We start from the raw sequence: 23,673 nt of genomic DNA on the forward strand, positions 1-23,673 counted from the left end.
TTCAAAAGCAGAATCAGAGTTGAAAAAGATCACCCCCTTGTGTCAGTATTTTGTTGAACCACCTTTTTCTTTAATTACAGCTTTTAGACTGTTGGGATTTGTCTCTACTAACTTTGGACATTTAGACTTTGCAAAATTTGCACACTCTTCTTTTGCAGAACTGCAAAAGTTCATTTCAATTTTATGGTCACCGTTTGTGAACTGCAGTCTTCAAATAATTCCACAGCTTTTCAATGGGGTTTAAGTTTGGGCTCTCACTAGGCCTTTCAAGGACAATCACCTTTTCTCCTCCAACCACTGTGTGTTTTGGGTAATTTTCATGTTGGAAGGTAATAAACACCAATATGTTCCAATCAGGGGAAAAAATCTCCTCATAGTGTAAAAGTATAAAATGTAATCTTAACCTCTTCCATACAGGGCTTTTTCACCCCCTTCCTGCCCAGACCAATTTTTAGTTTTCAGCGCTGTTGCACTTGAATGACAAGTGCGTGGTCATGCAATAGTGTACCCAAACTAAATCTTTATGTTTTTTTTCCCCCCACAAATAGAGCTTTCGTTTGGTGGTATTTGATCATCTCTGCTGTTTTTATTTTTTGCGCTATAAACAAAAGAAGAGCGACAATTTTAAAAAAATAACACTTTTCTACTTTTTTATTTAATAAATATCAAAATTTAAAAAAAAAAAAACTTTTTTCCCCCCTCAGTTTAGGCCGATACGTATTGTTCTACATAATTTTGGTAAAAAAAATCGCAATAATCGTATATTGATTGGTTTGCGCAAAAGTTATAGCGTCTACAAAATAGGTGATGGATTTATGGCATTTTTATTTTATAAATTTTTTTACTAGTATTGGCGGTGATTTGCGATATTATTTTTTTTTTTTTTACCGTGACATTGCAGCGAACACATCGGACACTTTTGACACGTTTTTGGGACCATTCACATTTATACAGCGATTAATGCTATAAATATGCATTGATTACTGTGTAAATGTGACTGGCAGGGAAGGGGTTAACCACTAGGGGGCGCTGGAGGGGTTAATATGTTCCCTAAGGTGTGTTCTAACTGTAGAAGGGAGGGGACTCTCAAGGGGAGGAGACCGATGTGTGTTCCTCTGTACTTGGTCTCCTCCACCGCTGACAGGAGGTGGATCTGTGTGTTTACACACACGGATCCACACTCCTGCCGTGATTACCGACAATCGCGGGCACCAGGCGGCAATCGCGGCCGCCGGGCACCCGCGCCGGGTCACGAGCGCTGCCGCGGGCCCTAGATCGCCGGGAATACAGGATGTCATATGACGTTCACCCGGATCGGTGAGGGGTTCCTGCCGCCGTCATTTCACAATGACGCGGTATGGAAGTGGTTAAAAATTTCAAAAATTTAACACTGAAATCCTGAAAAATGCACTTCCAAATCCACATCAACACAAAAAAAGTTCCAAACAATCATGGACCAGTGTACCCGACCGGTTTTGTCTCAAAAAGACTTCTACAGGGGTGTACCAATGTTGGAAGGTAAACCTTATTCCCATTGATGGCATCAAAATTTCCTCAAGAATTTGATGGCATTTTGCCTTATCCATTTGCCTCATCCTGACCTAAAAAAAATCTCTTTGCCTTCACTTCAGGCTACATAGGGGGGTGATTGTTTTCTTTACCCACTAAATATATACTCATTGGCCACCAGTAGATCAGCAGTTTTCGAAATGCTCAGACCAGCCCATCTGGAACCAACAAGCAAGCCACGCTCAAAGTTAGTTAAATCATCTTTCTTCCCTATTCTAATGCTTGTTTGAACTTCAGTAAAGCCTCGTACACACAATTGAATATCTGATGGAATCTATTCCGATGGATTTTTTCGTCGGATATCCGATGAAGCCGTCTTTCATCAGTCTTGCCTACACACCATCAGTCAAAAATCCGACCGTGCCAAAACACGTTGACGTAAAACACTACGACGTGCTGACAAAAAAAAGTTCAATGCTTCCGAGTATGCGTGGATTTTTGACCGATGGACTTCCACACAGATGTTTTACATTTTTCCTATGGATAAAAAAACATGTTCTATTTTTTTTCACTGATGGAAAACAAACCAATGGGACCCACACATGATCGGTTTGTCTGATGAAAACAGTCCATCGGTCTGTTTTCATCGGACAAACCGATCATGTGTACAGGGCTTTAGTCGTATTCACCACGTCTAGATGCCTAAATGCATTGAGTTGCTGCTAGGGTTGTCCCGATACCACTTTTTTAGGACCGAGTACGAGTACCGATACTTTTTTTCATGTACTCGCCGATACCAAATACCAATACTTTTTTTTAAATGCAGCCACGTGTCCCCAAATGCAGCCATGTCCCTAAATTCAGCCATGTCCCTAAATTCAGCCATGTCCCTAAATTCAGCCATGTCCCTAAATTCAGCCATGTCCCTTAATTCAGCCATGTCCCTAAATTCAGCCATGTCCCTAAAGTCCCCATCAGCAGTGTCCACCGCAACATCCCCATCAGCACAGCAATGTCCCCATCAGCATGTGTCCCCATCACCGCTGATGGGGACACCTCTGATGGGGATATTGCTGTGCTGATGGGGACATCGATTATGGGGTCACCGCTGATGGGGACATTGCTATCCTGATGGGGACACCATTGATGTGGACACCCATGTCCCCATCAGCAGTGTCCCCAGCAATGTCCCCATCAGAACAGAAATATCCCCATCAGCAGTGTCTCCATCATCACTGATGGGGACACCTCTGATGGGGACATTGCTGTGCTGATGGGGACACCCATGTCCCCAGCTGCACAGCAATGTCCCCATAAGCTTGTGTCCCCATCAGAATGTGTCCCCATCAGAATGTGTCCCCAACAGCACAGCAATGTCCCCATCAGCCTGTGTCCCCATCAGCCTGTGTCCCCATCAGCCTGTGTCCCCATCAGCCTGTGTCCCCATCAGCCTGTGTCCCCATCAGCCTGTGTCCCCAGCAGAGGTGTCCCCAGCAGAGGTGTCCCCAGCAGAGGTGTCCCCAGCAGAGGTGTCCCCATCAGCCTATGTCCCCAGCAGAAGTGTCCCCATCAGCCTATGTCCCCATCAGCCTATGTCCCCAGCAGATGTGTCCCCAGCAGATGTGTCCCCATCAGCCTATGTCCCCATCAGCCTATGTCCCCATCAGCCTGTGTCCCCATCAGCCTGTGTCCCCATCAGCCTATGTCCCCATCAGCCTATGTCCCCATCAGCCTGTGTCCCCATCAGCCTGTGTCCCCATCAGCCTGTGTCCCCATCAGCCTGTGTCCCCAGCAGATGTGTCCCCATCAGCCTATGTCCCCATAAGCATGTGTCCCCAACAGCACAGCAATGTCCCCATCAGCCTGTGTCCCCATCAGCATGTTTCCCCATCAGCCTGTGTCCCCATCAGCCTGTGTCCCCAGCAGAGGTGTCCCCAGCAGAGGTGTCCCCAGCAGAGGTGTCCCCATCAGCCTATGTCCCCATCAGCCTATGTCCCCATCAGCCTATGTCCCCATAAGCATGTGTCCCCAGCAGATGTGTCCCCAGCAGAAGTGTCCCCAGCAGATGTGTCCCCATCAGCCTATGTCCCCAGCAGATGTGTCCCCATCAGCCTATGTCCCCATCAGCCTGTGTCCCCATCAGCCTGTGTCCCCATCAGCCTGTGTCCCCAGCAGAAGTGTCCCCAGCAGAAGTGTCCCCAGCAGCCTATGTCCCCAGCAGCCTATGTCCCCATCAGCATGTGTCCCCATCAGCCTGTGTCCCCATCAGCCTGTGTCCCCAGCAGATTTGTCCCCATCAGCCTATGTCCCCAGCAGAAGTGTCCCCAGCAGATGTGTCCCCATCAGCCTATGTCCCCATAAGCATGTGTCCCCAGCAGATGTGTCCCCATCAGCCTGTGTCCCCAGCCTATGTGTCCCCATCAGCCTATGTCCCCATAAGCATGTGTCCCCATCAGCCTGTGTCCCCAGCAGAAGTGTCCCCAGCAGATGTGTCCCCATCAGCCTATGTCCCCAGCAGAAGTGTCCCCAGCAGATGTGTCCCCATCAGCCTATGTCCCCATAAGCATGTGTCCCCAGCAGATGTGTCCCCAGCCTATGTGTCCCCATCAGCCTATGTCCCCATAAGCATGTGTCCCCAGCAGATGTGTCCCCATCAGCCTGTGTCCCCAGCAGAAGTGTCCCCAGCAGATTTGTCCCCATCAGCGCAGCACAGCAATGTCCCCATCAGCGTTGTGCAACATTCACTTGCCTCCGCTGTAGCCGGCTTCTGCTCCTCTTCTTAGATTCCAGAGTCCCGACTCCCGCCCGCTGCTACACACGTGGAAGATTTGTAATTTCAAACAGCGGGCGGGAAGAGGGGGCCGCGCCTGTGACGTCACTGGTTGTCGGGACATCGGCGGTCCGAGCAGCCAATCAAAAAGCACAGCGGGCGGGCCGGATAGAACACACAAGCGGGCCGGGGTTTGGAGACCCCTGCACTGGGGGAACACAACAGCTGTCATTTGCATTTGAATAGTTGGGTGTTCCCCCGCCGCGCTGTCATGTATAGCCCCTCCCCCTTGCCCAGAAACTTTGATAGACAGTCGTATCAAAGTGCCCGGGCAAGGGGGAGGGGGGGTATACATGACGGCGCGGCAGGGGAACACCCAGCTATTCAAATGCAAATGACAGCTGTTGTGTTCCCCCAGCGCATAGTAACTAGATATCGGCAGCGGCGGGGGGAGGGGAGGGGGATTGACTTGGCTTTGTCCAAGGCGGCAGCAGCTCTCCTCTCCCCCATACGAGGACTGCTCTGCTCCGCCCCCTCTCCACCCCCTCTCCACCCGCACTCGAAAAAAAAAAAAAAAAGTATTCTATTCCAGTATCGGGAGTATTTGCGCGAGTACAAGTACTAGCGCAAATACTCGGTATCGGTCCCGATACCGATACTAGTATCGGTATTGGGACAACCCTAGTTGCTGCCATGTGATTGGCTGATTAGCAATTTGTGTTACCAAACAATTAAACAGGTGTAGCTACCTAATGACATGGCGTGTGTGATATATATATATATATATATATATATATATATATATATATATATATATATATATATATATATATATATATATATATATATATATATATATATATATATATATAAAAAACATGCCTATGCTTACCTGGTTTTGCACAGAGCAGCCCTGATCCTCTTCTTCTGGGGTCCCCTGCCAGCACTCCAGGCCCCTCTTCATTGGGTGCCCCCTCTTCATTGGGTGCCCCCAGGGAAAGCTGCTTTTCTTGGGGACACCTATGTGTGCTCGTTCTCAAGTTCTGCTGCTGCGTCCATTGACATAGATAGGGGGACTCAGCACCGTCCCCCTCTCACTGGATTAGATTGACAGCAAGGGGAGCCAATCGCTCACGCTGCTATCAATATGTCCAATGAGGAGAGAGACAGCGGTGGAAGCTGCTGCGCTTGTGCACATCACTAGATCGGATGGACTTGGGTAAGGAAAAGGGGGGGTCTGTGGAGCAGCTGCAGCACAGAAGTTTTTTTCATCTTTTAACCCCCTCAGCGGTATTCCCGAGTCTGGCTCGGGGTGGAATTTCAGGACCAAAAGCGGTAACCCCGAGCCAGACTCGGGACCGCTTTGCAGTGTCCACAGGCACAAGTTACTTACCTTGTTTTTGAGTGTCATGGCAAAGGCTGTGAACACTTTTTATGTACATTTTTTTATTTTTAATAAATTTGAAAAGATTTCAAACAAACTTCTTTCATGTTGTCCTCATGGGTTATTGTTTGTAGAATTTTGAGGAAAACAATGAATTTAATACATTTTGGAATAAGGCTGTAACATAACAAAATGTGGAAAAAGTGAAGCGATATAAATACTTTCCGGATGCACTATAGTCACTGAATGTTCCATCCCGTACGTTGTACAAAGGAATATTGATGGGTAAGCCTTTGTGCGTCCATACATGGAACCTGTATATACAGTTATGTAAAAAGCCTTATTTCCCTTTATGTTACTAGGTGGTCATAAATAGGATGAGGTTTTCAAGTGAACATCAAGACTATCACACAGCAGAAAGATTTTATTTTTTAGGGTTTGACTGGTTCAGTGTGTCAAAATGTCCAGCCATGAAGTTGTGCCTGATGTATCTCGAAGTGTCACCTAGATGACCATAGATAAGCTGCCACTGCCAAGTTCTGCTATGCATGCAGTAATAGGGCATTACTTGAAAAATGATTGTGGATGTAAGGTGAAGGAAGGGTAAGGTTTGTTTTTGAACAAAGAGATCTTCTTTATGCCATATCTTAGACACTCATACATGGGTGTGAATTATAGTACTCTCCGAACAATTCCAACACAGTTGTGTGACAGTCTACCTAGCAATGTACATATCATAAAAAGGGATTGTTTGAAGGTTTGATTGCTTCTTTGTGCCCTTGTGTATTTACTCGGGAATCTTTGCCAAAAACAATTCAAATACAATGTAAACATGCAAAGTTAAAACAGTTAAATAGGAGTTTAAATATATTAACAAACCTTCAAAGTTATAAATTAGGACTCAACATTCAGTCCAATTGGGATTATTAATTTTTGGGTACCTGCACATCTGAAAGGATAGCTAAACTATCTTCAGGTAAAGCATTTTTGAGGAGTACAACTCTTCCGCCATATTTTCCAAATCGGTTTGAAAAAGAAAGCTTGAATGGGTAATTGCTAGCTGTTGGCAACGTAAACAGTCTACATTGACACACAAGGACAGGTATTATAAATAAAGGCTCAAATATTACAAGCCAAAGGTTATGTAAGGCTATGACTACAGGCATAAAATTTGATCTCCTATATTAGTTTGTATAAAATATTGATGGTTACTATTGCTTTCTTTTACCGCAACTAAAGAGAAAATACAGTGCAAGCATAATCGGCGGTTGGCGGTTAGCCCAGTGTACTTCACATGGGACAGGGAGAGTCCTTAGTACTGTGTAAGCTCTAGAGCAGGGGTGTCAAACTCAATTTCATTGTGGGCTGCATCAGCATTATGATTGCCCTCAAAAGGGCCAGTTGTATCTGTAAGATTAGATGTGCAGCGCATCCCCTTCCCATATAGATGTGAAGACCCACCCCACCATCAGAAGTTGAGTCCCCCACTCTCCCTTACGTCACAGTGCACCCCCCTTTCTTTATGCTGCTGCTGAATGCATTGCTTAAAAGCAGAAAGTAAAGGTCTGAAGGAGGACCAGAGGGCTGGAGCTCTCCTGCAGCTGCAGGAGAGGCGCGAGGGCCACATGAAATGGGCCTGGAGGGCCGGATTCGGCCCGCGGCCTTGTGTTTGACACCTGTGCTCTAGAGCAAGCGTATACAGGGCTTTTTTTCACTCATAGAGGTTGGACCGGACCGAAAGAAAAAGCATACATGTAAAATTGATTAACTTCATGGACAAAGTTAAGGTTCACTCTGAAGAGACTAAGGTTTCAGATGACCAAACAAAGACTACATGAATGGAGTAGCTGCCATTGTTTTATTATTTGTTGGTCCTCCTTTTTTAATTGTTCATTACCACGATAAATGCCATAAAAAATGTAATATGCTGATTCTGTATTATGCTGATCCTGTGGCTTCTATAAGTAGTCACTGATCTGCAGCAAGTATAGAGCTCAGGAAATCCCACCACCAGCTGCATACATACTGTTGGTGAATGACTATGACTAAATAACTAATCTAGAGGCTCATCATTCATTCTGGGAAACAAGAAATTTCAGTGGCATCACAGAATTTTTCTGTCATGGTAAGTGCTCTTTGATATAGCAAGTTGGCTAAAAAAATTATAACGCATATACTGTACAATTGAACACTACAGTTCTAGATGGTTATAACTATAAATTGCTTAAATAAAAATAAACGTATGCTTATCTTATATTTGCAGGATCAGCCAGGGCCATTCATGGCCGTCGCATTTCCATTCTTCTCTGACTCGGCTCTGACAGAACGGCACATACAAGGTAAGCTGCATTCCATTTTCTTATTTCAGTTCACTGAATTGTTCTGCAAAGCAATTTCAGTACTGTGTGGAGTTCTGAGGAGGTCTACCACGTAAATTCTCTTAACATTGTGGGGGCACCGATGAAAAATAACTGTACAGAAACCTTGCTGTCATCCCTATTGACTAGAAAGTTCTCAATTTCTTTCAAGCACAATTTTTATTAAATGAATGCAAAAGTGAATGATTGAAAACATTACAAAGGCAATTCAAGACATACTATAAATATATTCTATCTTATAATATTTTTTTTTTTTTTTATAAATAATCACAAAGAGAGGGTTTTCCTGTTATTTCATATAGATATTCTAATCCCTATGTGCTTGTATGTTATTAACTGAATATTTTTAATTTAAGATGCTCTTTCAGAGCCAGGGGAAGATAAATCATCTGTTGTATTAAATTGAGCAGTCACACTTGGCTAACTCATTAAAATTCACATAGAACCATATATAGTTATCTACATACAGTACAGGCTGGATATTCATAGACCCTGGACTATAAGGCTGCTATCTTCAGGTGATTGGACACTGGCAAAAGTTTTGGATGTGCCCCCCCTTGGGCATACCTCTATCCAGGGCTTTTTTTTTCTCCACAGAATAGGTGCAGGTACTCACCACTTCCGAGTCACCCTTGTATCCACCCCCTCCTACTTTTCTCTGAACACATCTCTTGGTTCCATCCCTACCCACCTTCCAGTACCGCCCCTTTTAGACAATACAGAACCAAGTATCATTTTGTGGTGCTAAGTAAATTGTGTGAATTTTGTTAACAGAAAAAGCAGTAAAATGGATCCCCTGCAGCCAGCAACAATAGCCCCCCCTTCCCCAGCAACAATAGATCCTTCTAAAAATAATAAACCCTCTCTGCAACAATGAACTCCCTGCAAAACATTCCTACTAGAAACAATAGATCTACCGCTGCAACAATAGACCCCGACAAGTTAAAATAGATTTACCAGCAGCCAACATCAATAGACCCTACGGCAGCCAGCAACAATAGACCCCCTCCCTCAACAGTAGATGCCTCCCAGCAACAAATGACCCCCCCCCCCCCAGCAACAAAAGTTCCCCCACCAGCAGCAATAGACGTCCCTAACAACAATAGATACCGTCCTGCACACCCAACACCCCTTGTCATTACATACATTCTGTGCTAGAGGTGCCAGAACTGCGTTCCCCCTTGTTACTGCTGAAAAATAGTCCTGCCCCTATCACCCTAATCATCTTCATTTGAACTCAGTTTTTTGCCAGTGTGCCTTTTCTACCTTAGAGATGTTTCAATGCTTAACTGGTTCTTATTTACCTAGCAATTCTTCAATCAATGCTTCACTGCGTTCTCCTATAACACCAGAAGTAGTAGTGCACCTAGATCAGTGCAACCTTGGTAATATCTTGGGAACCATACTCAGACCCCACGATGTTGCTTTAGGTACTAGATCCTGCTTGAGTACTCAACTTGATGTTTAGTGCACTGCATGTAGTTTGCTGTGGCGTGATATACAGGTCCAGGACTGTGGTCTAATACTATGGTTTCCAGACCCTGAAGACCCCTTGGGGGATGAAGCAGCACGGACAGTTAAGTCTGATTTATCCTGTGATCCGACTATTACTGTAGCCTTATGGCAATTAGGAGTGCAGCCCCCCTTATACTTGAGCCTGATCTTGATCCAGTGATGTGCAGCTCTCGCACTCCTCATTTTCTTAATCTCAGCCAGTGAGGAAGGGGTGGTGGCGGGACTGAGTGGTGCTCTGTGTCAATGGACACAGAGGGCCAGCTCTGGAGCGAGCCTGCATGAGGGCCCCCAAAGCAAGTGGCCTGCTATGGTAGACACAAGACGGGGGAGGAGCCACAAGCGCCAGTGGGGACCCGAAAGGAGGAAGATCAAGGCTGCTCTGTGCAAAACCACTGAGCTAATAAGTATACCATGTTTTGTTGGTAAAAAAATTGAACATTTACAGTAACTTTAACTTTAAAGGGGTTGTAAAGTCAGGAGGTTTTTATCTTAATGCATTCTATGCAATAGGATAAAAAGATTTCTGTGTGCAGCAGCCCCCCTAATACTTGTCAGAGCCCCATCTCTGTATGGCGATGTCCACGAGTGTCTCAGCCATCTGTGACTCTCCCTTCTGATTGGCTGACACACAGCAGCCGTGTCATTGGCTCCCGCTGCTGTCAATCAAAGTCAGTTAGCCAATCAGGAGAGAGAAAGGGCAGGCCGAAACATGGCACCTTGTCTGAATGGATACACGGAACTGCAGCTCAGCTTGGGTGCCCCTATAGCGAGCTGCTTGCTGTGGGGTCACTCAACAGGAGGGAGGAGCCAGGAACACAGAAGAGGCACCTGAGAAGAGGAGGATTTGGGCTGCTCTCTGCAAATCCACTGCAACAGGGCAGGTAAGCAACACATGTTTGTTATTTTTATTGAAAAAAACAAGACTTCACAATCACTTTAAGTTTGTTCATGCTAAGTAATGTGTAGGCATAAAGCCCTCATGCATACTGGGGCTTAAAAAAAGGTCACTTTTACAGGCATTTTTCTTTTCAGTCTGCAAATGTACCTGTATGCAAGTATACCTGTCCATGCACACATACCGGTAGGTGTTTACAGGCTGAAAGAAAAAGCGTCTAAACACTAGGCGCTTTTGCATGTTGATGCATTCCAATGGCCAGAATAAATGAATATTCTGGCCAATAGAAACTATTAAAATTCAAATGTTTGATGCACTTTTAGGTGTGTTTTTATGCAGATTTTCTCCTGCCAGGAGTTCTGGCGTTTGGAGGAGAAAAGCAAATGCCCAGTGTGTATGAAAACAACAAAAACCTGGGGAATGCCCAGGGAAAAACCAAGCCTACTTACCGACCCGCTTGCAGAAAACCAATTAACCTGTCTACAGTATGCGTTAAAAACAGGGGTTTTGTCCGCACGCATTTGCAAACGCATGCGTGAGCCACAGAGCCGCGCCAAGGCACCCTGTAATCTTTGGTCCTAACACTAAACAATGAGCGTCCTCACAAGCATTTAAATGGATAGAAAGGGGCAGGTGAACTGAAGGGGAGCCACCCCTCCTTAAAGGTACAGGAGCACACCAAGCACCCAGCATGTAGCACAATGGCTGCAAAGGTGTTGGTGTACTGATGGACCAATATAAACACCACAGGTGAAGCATAAGGGTGTCCACTGCCCCCATCTATAGCTGGCCATAACAGTAAGTGGCATTGGAAGGCTAAAGCAAATAACAACAAAAACCTGGGGAATGCCCAGGGAAAAACCAAGCCTACTTACCGACCCGCTTGCAGAAAACCAATTAACCTGTCTACAGTATGCGTTAAAAACAGGGGTTTTGTCCGCACGCATTTGCAAACGCATGCGTGAGCCACAGAGCCGCGCCAAGGCACCCAGTGTGTATGAAGCCTAACACTTGCAGGTATTTGTTATTACTCACAGATATCATAGTACATCCTGACAATGCCTGACAATCTGCTTTTCTTTCCATGGATGCCACCATCTTTGTTTAGACTTCATCTAGAGTTGGCATACACTTCCAGGCTTTCTGAGATGCTGGCTCAAGGGTTATATGGGCATATAAATCCAGATGCATATGCATGTTTTAGCTGTGCTCACAAAGGTCTTATTGTGGCACAGATCAGCCCCCTGTTGTAGAGGATAAACTTGACTTGCTACATAGTTACAATATTACATCCTGGTCACTGGGGCAGAGGAGAGAAAGGGAAATGTTCTTGGCTGATGTAATGTCCACCTAAGCAAATTCACTTTAATTTGAAATCAAGGACTGCTTTTTTATAATTACAGCGTTTTAAAAAAAATGTGTGATGCTCCTGTAAATTGTGACATATCGTATAATTTTTCATGCATTATTGTGTCCAGTTTAAGTCCTGCATATCCTATAACCTCTTTCAGACTCAAAAGCTCAGTGGTAAGGGGTGATGAGATTGTGCCTATTAGTGGAAAGGCATCATAAAGAATATCAGACTGAATAGCAAACAGGAGAGGAAAGCAACTCATACAGTCCTGGTGCTGATTACATTGCATATGTCAAGAAGGTGGGTCTCCAGCATCTTCCCATTTGTCCTCCTCCATGATCCACTGCCTGTCCTGAAATGATGCCCGGTGTCCTGGAACCCACTTCCTTTCATCTCAGGGGGTCAAGGACATGCCCCCAGGGTGCATGTCATCAAAAGTCACTGGACTCCCAGGAAAATGCTGTGGAGATTGAAGCCACAACATTTTGTGCCATTCTCTGCAGTATTCAGGAACCACTGGAGGAGGGGGGAAGAGGAAAGGAGATGCCGCAAGACATGCCTCATGTACACTGCTGCTTGTAAACGGACGTTTAGGAGCAGTTGGGCATTTTTTTTAACTGCCCCTGAACGCTCCTCTGTTATCTTATCAGTACATGTACACAGGGTCGTTTTATAGTCATTTCTTGGCAGTTGAGTTTAGAGGCTTTTTCTGAAACCCCAAAAAAATGCGTTCAGAAGCTATGTTTAGAGGCATTTCAAGAGGCAAAGCACAGTAAGGCCCTGTACACACGATCAGTCCAAACTGATGAAAAAGGACTGAAGGACCGTTTCATCGGTTAACCGATGAAGCTGACTGATGGTCTGATGTGCCTACACACCATCAGTTCAAAAACCGATCAAGTCCAACGCGATGACGTAAAACACGACGACGTGCTAAAAAAACGAAGTTCAATGCTTCCAAGCATGCGTCGACTTGATTCTGAGGATGCGCGGGTTTTGAACCGATCCTTTTACGTACTAACCATCGGTTTTGACCTATTGGTTATCAGTCCAATTTTAAAGCAAGTTCTAAATTTTTGGACCGAAGGATAACTGACTGATGGGGCCCACACACGGTCAGTTTGGACTGATGAAACTGAACTTCAGTCCGTTTTCATCAGTTTGGACGAATCAGTTTTACGCAAAAAAAAAACATTTTTTCTTCAAATGCTTCTAGACGCGTACGTGGCTTGTAAACGCGGCTAAATGGATGTTTTTGACGCTGGTTTCTAGCTGTCAAGTTAAATCGTTCAGGAGAGGTAAAACAATGTCCCGTGTACATTAATAAGCAGGGGGTTGGTTAAAATTGGCATTTTAATTTTACAGTAGACAGCCTTTTCCAACCAGGGTACCTTGGAAAAATGCCATAAAATTGCCCAAAAATTTTATACAAACCAGCAGTTGGATGAAGCCTGCTTTTTAATTACACCAAGCCTTTCATTGTGCACTGCTACAACCTTCCAGCCACTGGTGTAACAACCAATGATGTCATCTGTTGATGAGGAGGACGTTGGGCACCTACACAGCATCCTCGTTTTCCCCTCTCCTGCACCTCTTCATCAGAACTGGGGGTCACATTAGCTGAGTGAGGAAGAGAAACTGAGGGATAAGAGAAACCTTGGCATACTAGTCAGTACCAGTGTACACAGGTGCATTTTCATTGGAAGAATAATACCCCCTAATGTGTCCTACATGTGTTGTGTAAAGCTAGTAGTTTTGTTGTGTTTTTTTACATATTACAATTGGGTGCAGAATTTTAATGGGTGCTTTGACAGAAAAAAAGGTTGAATGCCACTGCGGTAGAGAACAAGCATGAGGATTGGCCACATGCAAGAACAAAATTAAAACGTATCCATGTCTCCTGACATTGAGTCGACATTAAAAGTAATCTTTTATAGGTTTTGTACAATTTTTTATATTTGCAGCCATTTTCGATGCAGGCACTGCCAAGTGTAGTTATATACAGTTTATTTTAATACTTTTAAAAACTCAGACACTGTGACGACATCACAAAAACTTTTTCAAATTAAAAAACATTTTTTAAACATTTAGATTGATTACATTTTTTTTTCTTGCATTTTGAAGTTAATTGGTTATATTTTCTTCGAAGTGCATATTTTTTTTTTTTTTTTTTTTAAGTATATAACTAAACTTTTTATATATTTATCTTTTTTGTTTTTGTTTTTACAAAGACCAGGTATTACCTAGACTTTTAGCCTGTGTTAGTTATATAAATGTCTCCCAGACAACAAGCAGCAGTTGTGTATTCCATTCTCTAGAAAGCGTTTCAGTGCAGTATCCCGTATATCAGGTAAAGATTACTCAGCATTGTGCATTTTTCTTATTCAACTCTTCAACTGCTAGAGATGTGAGGAGCTCAGCAGCCATTTTGTGATCATGCTGTCCTTTTTTCCATCTTAAAAATCCTCCAGCGGAATCTTTCATTGTCTTTTAATGCTCAGTCTCTACCAGATTCATGATTACCTTTTAGATACTTCTATATAAACGTAGCAGTCTTCTGGCTATTAATACTCTGAGAAAAAAGCTGAATAGGATGTTTTGGTCACTTATCAGTATTTTAGTTTGTGGTGCAGAGTGGATGATACTTTTTAACCCCTTCAGAATCAAAGCCAATGCCAGTTTCATTTAGAAGTTTGTTGCTATAAATTTACTGCAGCTGATTCAGAAGATGGTGGATTTATAATGCTTTGGGGTCAATTTTTTTTTTTTTATCTTTTATAGTTTTATCTAAAATTTTTTTGTATTAATATCTTTAAAATCTTTTTTTATTTTTCTTAAAAATTTTACATTTCTGGAATTTAGGATTTTTTTTTTTTTTACAGATGGGGTATATGTTGTTGCCTACAGGAGGGTGGGACATTGGCAAAAACATATATATTTTAAATATTTTATTAAAATATGTATGCGTTATGTGTAGTGTACTTTTTAAATTTGCTGCTGGCCTCCGTCCCCATGCATCGCGACGCTCGCAGGGAATGAAGCCCGGATCAGAGCATCGGGCAGGTGATCCAGTGGAGGACACAGCGGGGGGACATTGCAGGATCCTGGTACTGAAATTTAACACCAAGTCGCACTGCCAGGAGGGTTAATACACTCCATAAAGTCCTTTTATGCTAATGTACAACTCAAAAGGATTTTTATAACACATTTTGGAATGGATTGGAGGTTTCCACCACTATTCATAAAGTATTATGTGTATCAAGATTGCACAGTATATATGTTTGGATAAGATTGGAGTGTGTTTTTTCCCCTGCATTTTTTCAATGTTTCGTTGTTTTTTTTTGCACCTCTAAGGAAGAGCACTGATATAAGGGGACTCTGACCTAATAGGGGGGCACTGATATAAGGGGACTATGATCTAATGGGGGGGTCTCTGAGGGGGGCACTGGTGTAAAGGGACTCTGATCTAATGGGGTTCTCTATAGGGGGGGGGCTCCTGTATTATGAAGGGGGGGCGACCACTGACCCCTGTACATTTTTTCAAAGAATGTTATTTAATCACAAAATATATGCATCGTATATACTAAAAAAATAATTTGTGCCACTAAAGTGTTTGGCTTGAAGTAAAGGTGGCAACCCTATGCAGAACATGTGCCCTAGGATCAGCGGCAAGAGCCCCAGGACCGATTGAAAGGTATTAGGGACAGGGTCAGAGGGCCCTTTCATGGTTTCTTGCACCAGGGCCCTAAAGGGTCTAGTTGCGCTTTTGAAATTTACCTTAAAGTGTTACTTAACCTGGACTCTGCAATCACTATATCTGGTCTCCCACAATACACAGAACATGGAAATTCAATTATTTTAGTAAATATAAACTGCTAAATACCTTTTCTCATCAGCAGTATATAGCAGTCTTGTGAATTCTATCTAAGACTTGTAGTAGGAGTTTTCATTCTCCTCTGACTGTCCCATGAGGTTGCATGACCCCTGACCTTCTGTATGGACAGTGCTGATTGGCCCTGTGCTGATCACATGCACCCTCCCAAGAAACAAAACTCTCTAGCAATATAAACCAAACTGAGCATGTGCGGAGTGCCTCCTAGGGCTCTGTGCTATCTGCAGATGGATTGGGGATTCATTGCAATTTGACAAGTGTAATACCAATGGCAGCCAACCAGAATTCATGTTATTAAAATCACTAGTAATAGTGCTGTTTCACTAATTACTGAATAGGCCTAGCATGGCTTTTTTTCAGAGAATAGGTGCAGGAACTCCCTACTTCCGAGTCACCCCCTACCCACCTCCGAGAACCATTCCTTTGTTCCACCCCCTACACACCTCCAAGCATCATTCTTTGTTTCCACTCTCTACCCACCTCCGAGCATCATTCTTTGTTTCCACTCCCTACCAACCTCTGAGCACCATCTCTTGGTTCCACCTCTCAGTAATGGATACAGAACCAAGTATCAATTTGTGGTGATAAGTAATTTGTATATGATAGGAAGTAAAATAGATCCCCTGTAGCCAGCAACAATGGAGCTCCCCCAGCAGCAATAATCTCTGAACATCTAGCAACTATAGACCCATCCCTCAACAGTTGATGTCTCCCAGTAGCATAAGAGCACCCCACAGCAACAATAGATCCCCTACCAGTGACAACTGACCTCCCCAGCAACAAAAGACCCTCACCTGTAAAAATAGGTCCCCTCCAGCAACAATGGATCCCCCAGCAACCAGCATTAATAGACCCTCCAGTACACCTCAGCACCCCTTTGCCATTACATACATTCAGAGCTGGAGGTGCCGGAACTGTGTCCCTGCTGAAAAAAATCCCTGGGCCTACCAGTAGTCCTGTGATATCTGTGCGATTCATTAGGCTTTGTTTTCTGTTGTTGGCTTTAAACGGAAGTACAATGCAATAACGTGTAAAGTATCCATGGCAGTCAATCAGATTTCATCTTACGGAGTCAGGTCAACAAAGAATAAATAATTCTGATTGGTTGCTGCGGTGATGTACTTTGTGCATTGCTTTTACGCGTTAACCAGACCAATTTATTTTATAAATAAAGTAGATTAAATAAAATGGTTTGTGCCAATGCAAAAGAGCTTCCATATAGTGAATGAAATACTTTCATTCAGTTTTTATGGTGGCCACCTCTCTCTCTGCCTCAAGTGTCCTCTCATAATTTATAACGCTGATATCCTAGAGAAAGCACTCCATTAAGTCAATACAAGGCACTTATGTATGAGTTGGTGCTTCATTGCTCAGATGCAGAGGAGTCAGACAGATGAATTTTAACTGTGTGTTTTTAGGACATAGTATTTTATATATTTTTTTTATATTGCAAAAGGCTCAGACCTCCTACTCATTTTGCTAATGTAATAAATAATTTTTAGCAATGTTCCAGTGCATGACTTAACACCCTGCTTTTGGCAAACCTTTTTCATGCTTGTGGGAGATTATGACGTCCTATTCTGTGATTAAGCTCATTTAAAGGTTCCCCACCCTCCAACCTTGGTGTAAGCCACATATCTACATACTTAGCCCTGCTTCGGAGATCTGAACTGCGCAAGCCCTGCTTGGCACTGCTCAGACAAAGTTACTTTCCTGCATGTTGCTTGCCCTCTTTATTCTTATGGCTGATTATGCACCATAATACCAAAAGTATTGGAACGCCTGCCTTAACGCACACATGAACTTTAATGGCATCCCAGTCTAAGTCTGTAGGGTTCACTATAGAGTTAACCCCCCCCCCCCCTGCAGCTATAACGGCTTCATTTCTTCTGGCAAGGCTGTCTGCAAGGTATAGGGGGGAGACTATGGGAATGGTGGACCATTATTCCACAAGCACATTTGTGAGGTCAGGCACTGATGTTGGACAAGAAGTCCTGGCTCGCAGTCTCTGCTCTAATTCATCCCAAAGGTGTTCCATCAAGTTGAGGTGCAGGCCAGTCAAGTTCTTCCTTCCCAAACTCGCTCATCCATGTTTTTATAGACCTTGCTTTGTCCACTGGTACAAATCATTTAGTGGAGGGGGGATTTTGGTGTGGGGTTGTTATTCAGGGGTTGAGCTTGGTTCCAGTAAAGGGAACTCTTAAGGTCTCGGCATACTAAGACATTTTGGACAATATCATGTTACCAGCTTTGTTGGAGCAGTTTGGGGGACCCCCTTCCTGTTCCAACATGACTGTGCACCAGTGCACAAAGCAAGGTCCATAAAAGACATGGATGGGCGAGTTTGGGGTAAAGGAACTTGACTGGCTTGCACAGAGTCTTGACCTCAACCCGATAGAACACCTTTGGGATGAATTAGCGCAGGGACTGTGAACTGGACCTTTTCGTTCAACATCCTCACAAATGTGCTTCTGGAAGAATGGTCAAACATTCCCAAAGACACACTCCTAAACCTTGTGAACAACCTTCCCAGAAGAGTTGAAGCTGGTATAGCTGTAAAGGGTGGGCCGACTCAATACTGAACCCTATGGACTAAGACCGGGATGCCAATAAATTTCATGTGCATGTAAAGGCAGGTGTCCCAATACTTTTGGTAATCTAGTATATATTCCTCTGGTTGGTTAAGGCTACCATAGTAATAAATGGAACAAGTGTAATTCAAGCAGCACACAACAGACTTCATGTACAAGAATATGTTTTGGATGCCCTTAAATTGTCTTTAAAAGTTTTTTGTATTTGTATTTGTTTTTGTTTTGTTTTGTTGTTTTTTTTTTACAGTTGCAACCAGAGCAAGAACTAAATTATAGTGGAGAGTGATTAGAATGAACACCTGACAGGTCAAGTAACTTTTTATTCAGACAAATACCAGGGTACAAACTTGAGGATATAAATGTGACAGACTTTCCATAATATGACATAAAATAATGAGGACCATACATGGAAAAGAGATGAAAGCAGTACAATGGAAAAAAAATGTATACGGTACCCGAAAACAAAATCATAAACTGGATCTGGGTGGAAGGTGACACTCATTTATATGACTCTGCAGTGAAAAACAGGACAGGGAAAGGAAAGAGAAAGAACATAGAAGAAACCTGATAAGCGCTCGAAAGCTACCACAAGGGTGCAGTACGTGCCCCAGTAAAACCATAGGAAGGGTGGACACGCTATCCTACTACTAGAGCTCAAAAAGCTACTGAATCGCTAACGTCTGCCTGCGTACCTTCTTGGGGTACAAACTATCCTCTGCTACCAGCGTTTCCATATCCATTATCTTGTTAAGAATCTGGGCCCACTCCAAAAGGTGAGGGGGCGAAGAAGATTTAATAAGCAATGCCTGAGGATGCTCTTTTTTATTTTGTAAACTGACCCAGGAATCATTGATAGCAGGGCGACTTTGGAAGTTGCCTGGATGTCAGAAATACACATAGAATTAGAAGACGTAACTATGCTGACAGAATGGGGAGAGGAGCCCACAACCCCACCAAATATGGAGATGGGAGTCCTCGGCACTCCAGAGAACGACAACACAAGCTAGACGTGGAGGGGTATATATGGTGTAGGGCAACTGGGGTCTCTGTACTAAAGGGAATACGATGTTATAGCTCTAAATCCCACATTTTGAGGGGTGACTAAAACGGGAATTGGGGCACCAGGTCTGGTACCAGGCATGTCCTTCGCTTTGGAGCGATTTGTTCTCACTTCCTGTTGTGGCTGTGGAGTGAAGGGAAATCTCCCCAATGGAGCACAGGTAGCAAAACAATTGAGGGGTTTTATAATTCTCCCTTACTCTATTCAAAAAAACAAAACAAGTTTTGACTTTTGATTAGTTCTACTTTTAAGGGGAACCCTCAGGTGGGGACAACTGTTCTATTGGTGTAATTTCCACTTTCAGTTTTTTTGCCACGTTCACACAAGCGGTTTTCCCGTCTGAAAAAAACTATGGTTTTCCCGATGGAATTCCGCTCAAGCTTGTCTTGCATACACACGGTAACACCAAATTCCGACAGTCAAAAACGCGGTGACGTATAACATTTTGACGAGCCGATAAAAATTAAGTTCAATGCTTCCGAGCTTGCGTCGACTTGATTCTGAGCATGCGCGTTTTTTTTGCACGTTGAAATTGCATACAGACTAACCGTTTTCCCGTTAGGATTTTTTCCTGACAGGGGAAAAAAGAGATCCTGCTCAGTTTTCCTGTGGGAAGAAGTCCGATGGAGCATACACACGGTCGGGATTCCCAACAAAAAGCTCTCATCTGAGTTTTTCCAACGAGAAAAACGATCGTGTGTACGGGGCATTTCTCTTGAAACCCCCCCCTCCAAACACAGATAGGAAAGAAATAATACCAGTAAATAAATAACAAAAATAAAACATGGTATGGCCATTTCATCTTCTATCCAAAAAAGGTTTTGGCTTCAGATATACTGTATATTGGACATCGGTGTTGCAAATGAAGTATACTAACATCATAGCTCAGCAGTCATGATGTCATTTTGCATGCTGGTTTTATTGGAAAAACTGAGAAAGGTTTCTATTGTCCATTCTGCTGTGCTGGCAACTGGAAAGGCATTTTTTTGTACTGCAGGCTGCAATTTATAACCTGCTATTCATCAGAATTCCTCATAGTATTTCCCATAATTCCTGTACCAGGAGAGCGATAGTATTTCCCATAATTCCCATGCCAGGAAAATTATAGTATTTCCCGTAGTTCCTGTGCCAAGAAAATCATAGTGTTTCCCATAATTCTCTGCCAGGAGACTGATGGTATCTCGAATTAACAGGTGTGTCTTTTATGCCCAGGTAAGCTGTAAATAGGAGGAAACTTGCATTGCTCCCAAGTTTATGCTTTTGTATGTTAAACTCTTCTATATCAGAATATTTACATAGTCTCTATAACTTATGTATTATATATATTTCAACCTATACTGCGGTCTTCTAATCTCAGAGCATGTGACAACACGTGAGTCACTACAGGTTCAGAAATGCGGCTTGATGCACCAGTTCTGTTTGAGGTTAAGATAAAATCTTGCTGATTGTTTCCTAACCAGTTGCAGATGAAAAGAGGAAAGAGGAAAAATAGAAGTTAATGACGTGCTCCATTGAGCACTAATGGCTTATAAGAAAGATTTATTCTTTTGAATGAGAACCAAATCCCTTTTTAGTATCGGTTGGGTGTTTTTAGGTGGACTGCTACCTCTCACATTAAAAGCACACAAGGCCATATTGTATATTTTGTTATGTTAAAGTTCATGGAAAAGCAGAGGACAGCAAAATCGATGTTTACATTAAACTGATTACCCTGAGCTCTGCTTCTTCAGTAAAGCTTGCAAGTGATTTATGAACTCTGAATTCTGCCGACTGTTTTGTATTAGGAAGAGGGGCAGTAGTCACGTCCTTTATTGGTGTCTTTTAGATACAAAGGATAGCTGGATGGATAAATCCTAACTGCATTGTAGATTAATTTTTCTCTGGATTATAAAGTATGTCCTAATTTTCTCTTCAGCCTACATAAACACATATATTAATTGTTATTTCTCCTTGGCACATTAATAAGAAAAATTCCTTGGTTGGTTTTACTTTCTTATACAGTAAATATAATTTTTTTTTTAAGTATAGTATATTTTCATACCCTATTTTTTTAAATGCCTTATATGATTTGTTTTTATTCTTTTTAACAAAACTACCTCAATGTAGGTCAGATTGGTTCTTCTTTGGTACCCTCTCTGTGTATGGCAGGTTTAGAGAACACATCCAAAAATCTGCTAATTGCAAACCATAAAGAAAATCTCTAGGAATTGAAACTTTAAAATATGTGCTGGCTTGTAATCGGTTAATTCTCAACGAATTGTTTGAGTGGTTTGCCACATTGTGGACTTATCCCTTTTTTTTTTTTCACTATTTACATTGTTACTGAGCGCTAGGCATGTGCAATTTTTTAAGTTACGAATACGTTTTCCGTCATTTTTCGTTATTTTAGTTGATTCGTTAACATACGAATGAACGAATGGTTTAGCGCAATTAATAACGAATAACGATATTTTCAAAATAACGAATATGGAAAACAACGAAGATACGAAAGAAGAAAGAAACGAAAACATAGAAACAACGAAAATACCGAACCCAAAAAAAAAAAATAATTACGAAAAACAAAATGAACGAAAATGCAAACTTACTAATATTCGAAGACCGAAAAGAAAACGAAATGCCGAACAAAGACTAAAAAACGAAAATCAAAACTAACGAAAAATAAATTACGGATCTTCGGAAAACTGAAATGAAAACAACGAAAATACAAAATAATGTAAATTAGCTTTCGTTAGTACTGTAATATTTCTGACCAATAGCCACTGAGCGCTGTCCCTTTCCTCTGACGAGGTTTGTTCCTTCCCCCAATGAGCTTCTTTCTCATTACCTCCTGGCTCATTGTGTCTTTTTCTGTGTTAGACTGCAGTGCATCTACTTTCTAGATTTGTATTTGTAATATCTGACATATTTTAGTTTTCTTCTACGTCAGACTTCATTCTAGACAGGGTGTGTGTGCTAACTAAGACAGTCAAGTCAATCACAGTAAAATCCGAATTACAAAATTACGACGAGTAGTGTGTCGAATAAACGTAAAATGTATTCTAACAGAATTACGAATGCAATAAAATCTACAAAAGTACGTTTTTACAATCAAAGGAAATTAGACATGAAAATACGAATGATCATAAAGCAACGAAAATATATTTCTTTACGAAAATACGAATGCGGCATGATGGAAAATATAATATAAATACGAATAACAAAACAACGAAAATTAAACTAACGTAAAAACGAAGGAACGAATAAAATCATTTTAAAAATACGAACGCGGCAGAATACAAAATATAACGAAAATACGAATCTCGATTGAACGAAAAATAAACTAACAGAAAAAAACAGAAAACGGAAAAAAGAGTGTTACGAAAATACTAAAGAGTACGAATACGATAACTAACGTCTTACGAAATTACGACTCGTTACGAATCACGATAAACGAACAGAAACGAAACAGAAATGAACGAAAATTTTTGCTGTGCACATGTCTACTGAGCGCTGGGAGTACAGTTGTCACCATACATCTGGTGCTTTGACAGGAGAGATGTGGCTGCTGTGACTGCCTACCCCTTCTCTCTCCTGTCTATTCACAGAAGGCTTTGTACTTTGTGAATAGGTTCACTAAATACAAAGCCATCTCCGACTAGGCAAGAGGAGGGGTGCGCAGAGTGGCTTCAAACAACTCTAAAGCTTTTGTTTCAAAAACCCAAAGGTCCATTGTTGGAGTATCAAAAATATAGCAATAGCCGTACTTCTGGCACCCACTAAAAATGTAAATCATAAATATAAAGGATAACTCCTCAAGGTGACCTACATCTTGTTGGATTTAACGCATTTTAGGCCAGCACAGTTTTTAAAGTGCTGCCGTTTCTGAAGTTGTTCCTTAATGCAAACCCTGTTGAAGTCAATAGGGGAAGAATCTTAAAAAGCTATTGTCTCTATTTTCAAGGACAAAAAGGCAAGGAATTGCCAAACAAAGGGCATGGTGAGCTGGGTACTGCCAGGAAGACCTGTATGAATGCAAAAAAAAAGTAAAAACACAGTTTGACAGGGAGTAGCTCTTTAATCAGCAGAAGATTAGTATGGGGGGGGGGGTGGACTACAGCACCATATACAGTACATTACATATATGCAGTGATTTACCTTCAGGCAGCTGCTTGTGTTAAAAATATTCCATGTTGTGACGCATTCATAGCTGTCCGATACTGTCCTAAGCACACCTGGCTTCTAGCATTGTGAGAGTAAACGGCAGCCGCTGCTGCAGAGAAAAGTTGTGCCACTTGCCTACCTCTTTCTGCTCTCTCCACCATTCACAGAACTTGTAGTATTATTTT

The 23,673-nt window shown here is 42.5% G+C and overlaps 1 protein-coding gene across 2 annotated transcripts in view; it reads left to right on the forward strand.

Annotated features, from left to right (window-relative positions):
• TLK1 (tousled like kinase 1) overlaps positions 1–23,673 on the forward strand; it is a 351,587-nt gene that overhangs the window by 143,681 nt on the left and 184,233 nt on the right. For both annotated transcript variants that reach the window (XM_040357767.1, XM_040357768.1), the window contains one exon: positions 7,927–8,002. In XM_040357767.1, the coding sequence (XP_040213701.1) occupies positions 7,945–8,002 (58 nt within the window). In that variant the 5' untranslated portion in view covers positions 7,927–7,944. The remainder of the gene's footprint in view (positions 1–7,926; positions 8,003–23,673) is intronic.

This window comes from Rana temporaria, chromosome 6 (assembly GCF_905171775.1).
Source record: "Rana temporaria chromosome 6, aRanTem1.1, whole genome shotgun sequence".
Lineage (NCBI taxonomy): Eukaryota > Metazoa > Chordata > Amphibia > Anura > Ranidae > Rana > Rana temporaria.